The sequence below is a fragment of the Archocentrus centrarchus genome, chromosome 16, assembly GCF_007364275.1.
Source record: "Archocentrus centrarchus isolate MPI-CPG fArcCen1 chromosome 16, fArcCen1, whole genome shotgun sequence".
NCBI lineage: Eukaryota > Metazoa > Chordata > Actinopteri > Cichliformes > Cichlidae > Archocentrus > Archocentrus centrarchus.
Genome location: NC_044361.1, coordinates 24,903,335 through 24,915,192, shown reverse-complemented (window position 1 = coordinate 24,915,192; position 11,858 = coordinate 24,903,335). Strand labels below are relative to the sequence as shown.

The 11,858-nt window shown below is 39.7% G+C and overlaps 1 protein-coding gene across 4 annotated transcripts; it reads right to left on the bottom strand.

Moving 5' to 3' along the window:
• Window positions 1-47: 47 nt before the first annotated feature.
• prpf3 (PRP3 pre-mRNA processing factor 3 homolog (yeast)) lies at window positions 48-11,128 on the bottom strand. 4 transcript variants are annotated; one of them, XM_030750791.1, is made up of 17 exons: window positions 10,913-11,128; window positions 10,357-10,510; window positions 9,593-9,723; window positions 7,393-7,560; window positions 7,215-7,301; window positions 6,815-7,077; window positions 6,582-6,700; window positions 6,309-6,496; window positions 6,010-6,176; window positions 5,822-5,904; window positions 4,138-4,281; window positions 3,963-4,062; window positions 3,753-3,866; window positions 3,470-3,588; window positions 1,023-1,100; window positions 869-924; window positions 616-765 (listed from the first exon to the last, which is right to left on the bottom strand). In XM_030750791.1, the coding sequence occupies exons 2-17, from the start codon at window positions 10,499-10,501 to the stop codon at window positions 616-618; spliced, it is 2,112 nt and encodes a 703-aa protein (XP_030606651.1). In that variant the 5' UTR covers window positions 10,502-10,510; window positions 10,913-11,128. The 4 variants fall into 4 exon arrangements, with proteins under 4 accessions (XP_030606650.1, XP_030606651.1, XP_030606648.1 ...); XM_030750788.1 differs by having other exon boundaries at window positions 6,815-7,101; window positions 10,913-11,126; XM_030750789.1 differs by lacking the exon at window positions 10,913-11,128 and adding an exon at window positions 10,699-10,827 and having other exon boundaries at window positions 6,815-7,101.
• Between the last annotated feature and the right edge of the window lie 730 nt (window positions 11,129-11,858).

The window sequence follows — 11,858 nt, the reverse complement described above, 5'->3', positions numbered from 1 at the left end:
TAATAGAATCCAATGTTACAGAACATACGGAAAAAATGGACTGAAACTCGGTTAAAGTTGGTTTATTTCAGATGGTAACTGTACATAGAAATATAGCTACAGCTGAATCAAAAATTCCTCCTTTTGCCACAACTAAAAACCAATGTAGCCATTTTAAACTGAAATGTACCCAGGTTATCCTTTCAGGTTTTCTCTAAATGTGTGGGGCGTTTATTAAAGTGTTTGAGGCAAAGCTGGATTATTTTCACCAAACTCCAGTCTTGATATAATCTGACAGTTTCTTGTCATCACACAAAAGCCATGGGTAATAATTACCATAACATAATGCAATCTGTCAGACTGTATTGAATAATACAGGAAATATCTAACAAAATAGTCTACTAACCAAAAAGATGAACACTGATTGAGACCTACACACATACTGTTCCTACACACATCCTGACCTGTCACACAGTCTCACAAAAATATCCACACAGATTCACTGTTCAAGTCTCTCGATAAAGCCTCTGTCCTCTAAAGCAGCCAGTCAAGAATGATGGCCAGCTGTGAGGCTGTTGATCTGGAGGTTTGTAGGAAGGGGACCCCGACTGAAACTAGATGCTCCGCTGACAGGTTTCAGTCATCTGTGGTCTCCAACACACTCTGGCTGAGTGCTAGGTCCCAGTAGTGTTCTGTGCCGTGCTTCTTGAAGTGTTCTCTGGCCATGCTCTCTGTGGGGCACTGCTTGAACTTCATATCCCCAAAGCTACGCTCTTTAGCTGTTCCCTAAAGATACAAGATGGCTCATTAGATTCAAGTAAGATCACAAAAAAAAAAATTATTTAAAAATATGAGTACACAACAGATGGCAAAATGTGTAAACACTCACCTCCCAAATCAACCAGCACTTGTTGTTCCTCTTTGTATCATCATCACCATCTGGATCTAATTAGGAATAAAAGGAAGAGATTTTTATCTCACTAAAATTCCATTTATGCAACTTCTCATACATTTGCATAAAGACTCAACATTCATAATCTTACCATCTCTCTTACTGTTGTGTTCCTCCCATTTGATTCTGTGCATCATTAGCTTCTTGAACTTTTTCTGCGATTTAGGCCCTAAAAAGAGGGAGAAATGTAGATTAAGGTCCAATCTGGTCCTCTCCCAGCACACTTTCATTCCATTTGTGCTTCCACATGAAGGGTTCACCATATTAAGCACTATTTCAAACCAACTACCCTTAAGGGGAAGTAGGCCAAAGCCCTCCAGCACCCAGTTTTCACTGACACAGGCTCACTAACTGCACTATGTGAAAGTGCAACATCTCTTTAGTATCAAATAGAAGAAACTCGCTGCACTTCATTTCATTAGTGTATTAAAGTGAAATGGCATTCCTGGTAAATTTGTATATTTTTAGTAAAGTGCTTCCTAATTTATTAATTGTTTTCCATTTTTGTTGTTTTAAATACTCATAAGAACAAGCCATGTGATGGACTGGCAGACTATTTGTGCACCCTGCCTCTCACTTGGGTTTAGCAAGGATGGGCTCTAGCTCCTGTGGGCTAGAATGACGTGGATACATGATTAAGAACTGGAAACTATAATGCTAACAATAAAGAAAAAAGACAAGGATAGTAAAAGTGGGAGCATTTCAGAAATACTTTTAGTAATGATCTTAATGGAAACATAAGAGGTTTTGAGCACAGACTACAGGACGCACGGAGAAGAGAGTAAGATCTGAAGAAGTTAAAGCTCCACCAATACATGCAGAATAAAAAAAACAACTTTACTGCTCGACTGATATGTTTTTGGCTTGTGGCCTTCATCGGGGGTCATCATGAAACAGTAGAACTTTTTTAAAGCATTTTATGAACTTAATCTAACAGCTATGTAATGAAGATGGGAGCTGCAAAACAAGAGAAAAAGAGGAAGACCACAGAGAAGATTTGTGGATGTAGTGGAGGAGGACATGCAGAGGGTTGATGACAGAAGACAATGCTAGTGATAGGGTGAGATGAAGGCAGATGATCCACTGTGGCAACCCCTAAAGGGAGCAACAAAGGAGGAGAAAGTTCCAATTTTCAACAGAAAATGGCAAGGACAAAATGCATGCAGCCGTCTATCTCAAACACTCATTAAGAAATCCTCCTGCAGTCCCAAGTTTAACTTCACTGTGTAGGGGACAGGCTGGGGCTTAAACTCTGACTTATCCCATTATTTTATTTATTAAAATGCTTTAGAACCCAATTAACCAAAACCGACATGAGGCCCACCTCATGATTTCAGTGGCTTTGCACCAAATAGAACTTCAACAATTAGATGAATACATTCATACATGGGCTCTCCCTAACAGTATACACTCTAATAGTTAGGCAAATCAGATAGGAAAAAACCTTGTAAATAAGGGCTTATAATTAGCTTTATAACAACTGATATACCAAAACACAGCTTTGCAGAAACTTTATATTCAGAGCACACATTTTAATTGCACTGCTGGTTCCTTTTGTGGTTCTCATTCTATACTTAAGCACTAAGTAAATGTCTGGAAATCTGTAGTCAAAGAAAAAAAAAATCTCATCAAAACAGGCTGTATACTTTTGAGGGAGAACATTCATGATCATAAACCAAAACAGCACCAAAAAAAAGAATCAGTTTATTAAGGCCTCAGTTACACAGGCATAATGTGTATTCCCTGACTGGTTGGTGAGCAGTTGCTCGCAGGTATATTGTGCTGCACCAAAAGTCTTGTGATTGCTTTGGTCAGGTACCAGGTTGCCACAATTGCCTGTAGTTTGTATGGAAGAACTTAACACTTGTCAGGCAAAAGTTAAACTTCAACAATTGGCTTCAAAGTAAAAACTGTGCCTCAATGCTGCAACCAACACCTTTCAAAAGGTGGAACTTTTATTTTGAAGACAAACAGTCTCCTTTTCTGGTTTGTGTCACATTTTTCAGAGTTTTGCTACTGCTTAGAAAGTAGCTGGTGAGTGTTTACAGACAAGTCAGTGTCTTCTCTGTAAACTATGGGCAACTGCAGCAATCTAGCAACCAAAGCAATAACATGGAGATTTTTAGTGCTACACACCACATACCTTTTTGCAACCATTTTCAACTCACGACTGCCAGCAACCATTTGCCAACAAATTTTCCCCTCACCACTGATGGCTGCCCAGGCCTGTGTGAATGACGCCAAAGTCCATTAGGACAGGGGTCTCAAACTCACGGTCCGCATCCGGCCCCACCCCCTACTTCTGGTCCAGGATTTGATGTCAAAAATATGACAATTTGACCGAGGTTTTTGAGACCTCTGCATTAGGACAATGTTACTGGTGCCAAAGCTCTATCAACAGAAAATTATACCATCAAAATGTCACAATTTCATAAAATAAACAACATCTTTCCACTACAGGGATTGTTTATCACATGTCATTAAGGGTACCAGTGCACAATAAAATGTGGCTTGGCAGCTGTTGGTGGTATCCCTTACCTCCTTCCACCACAACAATGTTGACATCTTTGTGCAGAACTACAGTGCCTGTCAGGTACAGCTGGTTGGCATTGGCCTCCACTTTAAACTTCTTGGCAGGATTTTGCAGGTTTCGGATCCTGTGTAGGGAAGGTGCTTAAATCAGTCCCACTTCCTGACACACAGACACTGCATTTTTTATTTTATATATATATATATATATATATATATATATATATATATATATATATATATATATATATATATATATATATATATATATATATATATCTTTGATCACTACCTGTACACTGCAATGTGAACACCATTAGTGAGATCTTCTTTTAACTTCTTGACCTTCTTCTCTTTTCTTTGCTCTGCTGTGAGCTTGCGAGCTGCATTTGCCTCCTCATGAGCCCTGCAAGGAGAGGACATTAGAAAACCTCAAGGAAAATATCTGCAAACATGTTACAAACAAAAAGTAAAAACATTGGAAATCATCTGTGTTACTGACTTTTGTCTCTTGGCCATCTGTGCTCTAACATGCGCTTCTACTTTTGTGGGGTCCTGAACTGCCTCCGTTCCCAAGACTCTCATTAGGTTGGAGATCCGTACTAAAACGAAAGATTTAAAGCCAACATCAGCAGTGTTCTTTCATTATAATAGGGTTTAAAATGGTCAGTGCATACCTTTGGGCTCTGGTGGAGGCATCAGTCCCAGACGGACCTTCTCTTGCACTTCTTTCTGTGCTTCCCTCCGTGTCTGCCGTCTAAGTTTCTTCTGTTCTTTCTTTGTCAAGTATACACCTAGAGTTACTGGCTTATCTGTGTCAACTAAAAGGAAAAAAAAAGAAAAAAAGATAACATATATATATTATAGCTACTGACAACTAAACAGCACTAAGACATTTGAAAGGGTGTATGAATATGTTTAGAAAAGTGATAATACGTTAAGCTCAGAAAAAGAAAACAGAGCAAAATAAAACGATGTATCTGAATGTGCCTGGTGCTGAAGAGCTGCCACATTCAGACAAAATAGTTTTTGTTTGTATTATAAACAGTTTCACAGAGTGCATAAATAGATACAAAGCAAAATAAGGGATAAAAGTGACCAAATATTTTTGACTACAAATACAAACATCTGTTTATTCCAAGACGTCAATTTCTTATTTAAAAGATATTTCTAATATATGCATATTTTGAATTCTTTATTTATACAGTACTGTTCAAAAGTCTTGAACACCTGTCATTTCTTTATATTTTGCTTCCAAGGAGCCACACTTTCTTGTATTTTTTTTTAAAGTGGTCTTGAGCAATAGAAAAGGTTTTTTGAGATTTTTTTTTCTCATATTCAGACAATGATTGTTATTCTCTCACTAATAAATTCAAAAACTGTAGCAAAGAAGTAGATGGAAATGAAAAAGGAGGAAATCTATGGTACTGAACAGGCCAATCATAACAGTTGTGATGCGACATGCTACATTTCTAGAGGGATCCATGTGAGGTTACACAGTAGATTATGGCGTAGTTTTCCCGCTGAACCATAAATCCCCAGTAAGAGAGTTCAAGCTGTGTTGAAGAGTAAAGGTCATCATACCAAATATTGACTTTCAAGCTCATTAAGAATTTTGCCTTTTACACCATATGTCCTGTATTGCATGTCTTTCAATAACTCACTGTACCTATTTCCCCAACAAAATATAAAGGAAATAGAAGGGCACTCAGTAGAGAACATACCTCACCCTAGCCAAATATTCTATGTGCCAATACTACGCTGCAAGTGATAACACTCAATGTTGTTATACTCAATCAGGTTCAGCTATATTTTGGTGCAAATTGCATTTCACTGGCTTTATTTCTTACTCGACAAGAGTGAGTTATTTTTTGACCCTTTAATTTTCAGCATTCTGGATCATTAGATCCATAATCCTCCGATCACGAACAGATGTTGCTATATGCCAAATCTTATGGTCATGTTTGCACCCTAATTCTTTTTCAAGGTTTCTGGCTTATCTTCATAAGATTAGATGTAAATATATGAATACTGTCCCTGTCTCACAATGGTAAAGAAAATCCTGGATCCAGATTGTGATCTGGATCGCCACCAAAATGTAGTCAAATGTTCCTTGTACCACCCTCAACCACTCCAGAAATTTTCATCAAAATCCATTCATAATTTTCCAAGTTATCCTGCTAAGAGACAGACCAACACGACCAAAAACATACCCGGTAATGAGTGGTGGCTCAAGATGTCTGCACAGCACTATATGTAACTTTACACTGGTATCCATTAGCACATTTTAAAACAAATAAAGATCTCGCAGGACAAATGTTTTTATTTTTAACTCATACATTTTACCTCCTATAGACTTACCTGGTGGGCTCATTTGGGCAGGATGTTCTACTAGGTTGGTCACACCAAACAGCTCTAATTCTCCAAATTTTGTGTCTGAATTTCTTATTAAAAGAAGAAGAAAAAAAAAAAAAGCATTATTTCTGCTCTGTATTTCACACATTCCTAAGAGAAAACCTTGTGTTTAAAATCAGGCTGTGCTTTCTTACATTTCTATGTTGGAGGGCAAGATGTAACAGTCCCACCACTCAATACTGGGAACCTCTCCCTCTCCAATCTCCTTTTTAGGAGCAATCAGTGCTAGCTTGGTTGAAGCTTGGATTCCTGTCTTCTTTGCTGCCTGGGCAATCTCATTCTGCAACCGTTCCAACTGGGCCTGGTCCACGCAAGAGGGATGAAAGACATATTGTGAACTTTTTTTTTTAAATTTAAATTATAAAAATATTCTATTTCAAACAACCAGGATAAGACTTCTTCTAGTATCTAATAGTTTAGGGGTTATACCAACCTTAGTTCTAATTCTCTGAGCAATCTTCTCAAAGCGTCCCTGTTCGTGGAATTTGAAGCTCCTGCGTGGGCGCTGGGATGGAGGAACAGGCACACGTTGATCAAAGTAGGATGTGGCCTCTAAGTCATCTCCAGGTTTCTCCTTCAGCTGCTGGCGGAACTGCTCTCTCTTTACTGCTCGAATGTTAGCTACACAGGGACAGAAAAATGTTTTGTGGACCAACAAAACAAGGAACAAAGATTGTGTACTGTTATTGGATCACTGTGTAAATACCTTTGAGTGTGGGCATACGGTGTGTGAGTTCAACCTCTTTGCCAGTGGCATCTACAGTTCTTCCCTTGTCATCCAAGATAAGGGGTGTTGGCTTGTTCACCTCTTTGGGTTCTACTTTGCTGCAGTCACACACAGAGAAACCAGTTTAATGCCAAATGAGCAAATAGACATCACCTATGTTTTTGTCTTGTGTATATTTTAAAATCTTTTATTTATAGTCTGACATTACTTACGGTGGTGCAATCCCCATGGCATGTAGATTAGCTAGTGCCACTAAGTTTTGAGGCCCAGTGTTCCCCAAGGCTCCGAGGATGCCAGGTTTCATGGCTAACTGGGACTGGATGCGAGCCTGTAGCTCAGCAGCCTTGCGGGCCTTCTCAATTGCATCATTCATGAAGCTGGCAGCCTGGGAGGGGGCGATGGATGACCCGCCACCAGCTGCTGCAGCACCAGAAGAGCCAAGAAGTCGAGAGAGTGGAGGAGAGTCCAGCTGTGACTGTGGGGTGGGAACAGGCAACCGCTAAAGTCAGAAAGAAATCAGAAAGGTTTTAAATTGAATGTACAGACTGAAAGGTCTGTAGTTTTTTCATAGTTTTATTGAAGAAAACAAACAAACAAAAGAAATCTTATTACTGTTGTAGCAGCGACTGGAGCAGTAAAGCTTAGTTGTTTCTTCCTCTCTTCGATCTGTCTTGTGGCTGCTTCCATCATCTGTTTTATCTGTTAGTACAGCAAAAGGATTCAGAGATGAATGACAAAACAAGAAATCAAATATATTCCCAATATGTCTATTTCACCAAGAGTTGTGTACCTGCATTTTGGTGAGCATGCCGGGACTCTCTGATGGAGGTCCAGGTATCACCTCAGGTTGCTCTACCTCCTCAAAACGGTGGACTCGTTTCCGTTTTGCCGTTGTTCCATCTCCTGTCTCCGGAGGTTCTCGTACTGCACCCGTGTCAGCCTCATCACCAAACACCTCCTGAATGGAACCAGCCAAAACACAAACACCAATAAAAATGAAAACTTAATTAAAACTTAATTATCTTATATAACAATTAAGTTCATGAATTAAAGTACACATAAGAATGTACAATATTGTACTACAGTGTGACCTCAGTGAACCCTCAAAGAAATCTAATGCTGGGCTAAAGAAGGTGGGAGGGAATGTTTACACTGAGGTTTAAGTTAATCAAACTGAGGCTTAAAGTAATCAGACTAATTAATGCATGCATTAAAAGCATGTGTACATTCTTTTTCCTTAAAAGGATCACTTCTGCATGTGAACATGTTAATATAGTCAGTGTAATTTGTTGTCAATAAGTGCATTAGCTTCAGATCTAATTATTCAGTTATATAATAATAGAAAGTGAGAACATTTGTTAGAATGTGGTTGTGTGTTTGGTTGTGGTCGGAGGGACCGTAGGCGCAAATTGGCAGCCACGCCTCCGTCAGACTGCCCCAGGGCAGCTGTGGCTACATTAGTAGCTTACCACCACCAGGTATGACTGAGGTGTGAATTAGGGTTTAATATTTTTCCCGAAAATGACATGAATCAAATCCCGGGAAATGACGAGCCATTTCCCGGGAATCCCGGGAAAAAGTTTATTTATTTTTTTATTTTAATTAGGCCTTCTGTAGCCTGTGTCGGCCTTAACCTATTCTGATATTGTAGAGGTAGCTTTCCAGCTATGTCCTGTTATGCCCAGTAGGGGGCAACGTCGGCTTGATTAACGCAATAAAACCTACATCTCTGCATTCGAGTGCTCGAGCTATGCGGTGTTGTATCGTTCCTCAACACTCCCTTAACAAATATAATTCGAATATTCCTCCATTGTACATGGAATTATAACAAGCTATTTTACAACTGCTGGTGCAAAACAATACGGTTCATCTCCACAGCATTGATAAAGGCTCAGCCACGCTGTCGTGGCGACATCTGTTGCGCTATATCTCCACCAGTGGAACGCTGCAGTCCTGTCGCCAGATCTCAGTCTTAAGGGGGGGCTTATGAAATCCAGCGGGGGGGCACCACTATTATTAGCTTGATTAGTGATATGGCTTGGGTGGGCGGGCCAGGGCGGGCCCAAGCGTATCAATGGGCGGGCACGGCCCCCTAGGGCCCGCCCATAGCGACGGGTCTGGAACGCTGTAATAGTCATTGAAAAGTTAACTACCGTACTTCACTATAATATGGCATAACACAGGGCCTTGAGTAATGCACTACGACTTGGTCATTGCCATTCTGGCAACAGCAAATTTATAACACCGTGTCTGAGGGTTAAAGTAGGTTCGCTGTGAATCGTCTATTGAAAAACTGGCCAATCCTTATAGCCTAAAAAATATACATTTTACTCAACTCCATTTTAAAAGCGAAATATGTTAAAGCAATCTATTTCATGATAATTTCTTCACACATTAGGCCCGTATCCTAATTCATGATTGTTAGTAAGCGGCTGCAAACGAGGAAAAGAAACACTCGAAGTTAAACAGATATTTCTTTATTGTTCAGGGCAGGCATATTTTATAGGCTATATAATGCAATATAACAATATATAATAATATAAAATTATATAATACAAAATACCTTAGGGTAAACACATTGCCTACGATTTCAACAAATTAAAGAGGAAAAAAGTACAACTGTGTAATACCTGTATTAAAACGCTTGAGATGAAGGCTGAAGCCTTAAACGGAGGCTGAACGTGCCTGAAATGAAGACTAATGCTTTTCGCATTAAACGAACCCTTCTCTCAATATTTCCTTAAATTTAACATTCTGAAGCTTTCTTTTCTTTCTGAAAGTCAAATCGACGCGCGCGACTTTTTTCCCGGTTTCCCGTCTAACGTTTCCCGGGAAACGGGAAATGGTTCTGATCGCATTTCCCGGGAATCCCGGATCCCGGGATTAAACCCTAGTGTGAATGAATAGTGCATGAAATTGTAAAGCGTCTTTGAGTGTCTAGAAAAGCGCTATATAAGACTAATGCATTATTATTATTAATGTTTGGCTACCTTAAGTTCTCTCTTCCGGTTTTTTTCTCCTGCTCCTTTGTTTCCACGGGCGCTGCGGCTCTCCTCAAGGGCTTCAAAAAGACGCTCTACAAAGCCTCCAGCAGAGTCATCGAGGAAAGGACGCAGCTGGTCTGAGGATGATAAGTATGAAATAATTACCACTGCCAATACATAATAACATTACCACAGTGTAGCTTAAATACCCACACAAAATATATCCTGTGAAAACACAAAACTGATAATTGAACTACAGCCTTTATTTGACTACTTCAAATTCTGCAGTAACATGAGCAAATCTGGGTAATCAGTTTGGATGTCAGCACCTGACAGTTGAGTCTAAGGGACAGTACAACAAATTACAATTAATTACCCCATGAGATGAACTAAATTTTAATATAGAGTTTTCTTTTTAGTTCTATTCCACCCGGATGAGCACATGTCTGCAGTATTTTAACTGGACAGGTACTTTTTTTTTTTACCTTTGCAAATAAGCTACATCACAGGTCCTCCCGCTTTCATCTTATAGTTTGGTTATGTGCACTATGTGAAAAACCCAGTCATGCTAAACACTCCTAAGCAAGTCAGGGAGGTTTCTGATAGCTGTTGCGCTCTTTCCATTTGGCTGGACTTTTTTTCTCTTTAATCATGGGTGCATTTTGCATGTAGATAAAACAAATCACCTTGGATATACCTGATGTCAGAGACACTTTTGCCTTAACTGGATCTTCAGCAAATCTGAGTAAGAGATATTTGTCTGAACTTGCCTATGGTCTTCCTTTTGTCCAGTCCCTTTCCCACACAGTGCAAGGCTGCAGTCACCACAGTGGGCTCCGAGAAACCCAGCACCTTCTTCACAGTGCGCTCCACCCATGGCCTCAACTCCTCCACCTCCCGCTTTGGAAGAGACATCCTCCAATGCTGCAGAACAAACAGTTTTACCATGGATTAACGCTAATGAGCAAAATTATCACTGAAATATCTTCACGAGTTGTAGCACCATTTAACCTGGTCCAAAATACGAGCTCCAAAACCCGCTGTCTTCCATCCACTTAGCAACAGCTACACAGACACAAACGTTCACTGGTTTCTAACTCACAAAAACTCACACAAACAGTCAGTCACTCCAAAACTTGTCGCACGTTGTTAATTGATGAGTGTCATGTTAGACTGGTTTAATAAAAGCGCTAACCAGGACCAACATCCATGCAAAAATCAATCACATCCGCCAAACCTCCCTGGTTAGATGCTAACTAACGTTAGCACACAGCTGTACGCGAGGTACCATCACCGGCGATAAACTACTTCATTAAGGTTACAAACCTTAGATTCCGTCTCTGTTGTCGTCAACCCACTTAATCCGTGAAGGTCAAGTAAAAAAGATCCAGATTTAGACGCGTAAAACACTCAAAGCTCTAAGTTTTCTGTAAAACTTTCTGTTCAGTCGCGCCGTTCACACGACGTTTCTGTTTCAAGACCCGGAACGGGAAATGGATGCAGCTTCTTCTTCGTGAGCTCTTCCACACGCTCGTTTCGTTTCACATGTGCGCTATTTCCACCTGTCTGCACGTGAAAGGAAATATCGCGTCTGTATCCCTGCTTTCCATAACGTAAAACGCAAATTTGGGGGATTTAGGGAATTTGTTTCTCCTTTAAAGCTCGTACTTGACCACAGGAACGTCGGTAAGGTAAGGAATGAGATGTTAAATAGTGCTGTTATAGCATTATGATCACAGACCACTGTTTTTCCTGAGTCAAAACTGGCCTGTGGGTGTGACTATGCACATACAACGTGTTATCACAGTCCTGGCGATTTTCCTTTCAAGACAATTTTTCTTTCAGTTAACCTTACACGAGCCCCCGAAAAGTCTTAATGTTCACCAGAGATAGCAAGTTAATTAATTTGCCTGTCCGGCTATGAGCTATCCCAGCACTTGGAGACATTATAATAGGGAGACATAACACTTTGAGGATCCCGAATTTAAATTTATGGGAGAACTCCGCAACAGTACAAGATGGTGATAGAAGTCAAACCTATCGGAGAGAAAAGCTATTTAAAACCTTATTAAACTTTTTCATTAAAATTAAAGTGAATTTAAAAGCTGTCTAAACTAACTGCCTAGAGACTACCAAACTGTTAACATCATGTAATTACAAAGTAATGGATTTATAGAAACTGTACCTGGAAAAAAAAATACTAGGTGTAAGATAAACATTTAGTTACTGAAATTTTAAAAAAGGACTTAAAAAAAATAAAGAAAGTTGTGTG

What these genes read in the sequence shown, in the direction of transcription:
- prpf3 (XM_030750788.1), bottom strand. Translation starts at nt 10,501, where the DNA reads ATGTCTCTTCCAAAGCGGGAGGTGGAGGAGTTGAGGCCATGGGTGGAG. An exon ending in CTCCAGTCGCTGCTACAACA is followed by an intron (nt 7,102 to 7,214) that starts GTAATAAGATTT and finishes TTCTGACTTTAG; the next exon opens with CGGTTGCCTGTTCCCACCCC. An exon ending in GTTCACATTGCAGTGTACAG is followed by an intron (nt 3,589 to 3,752) that starts GTAGTGATCAAA and finishes TTCCCTACACAG; the next exon opens with GATCCGAAACCTGCAAAATC.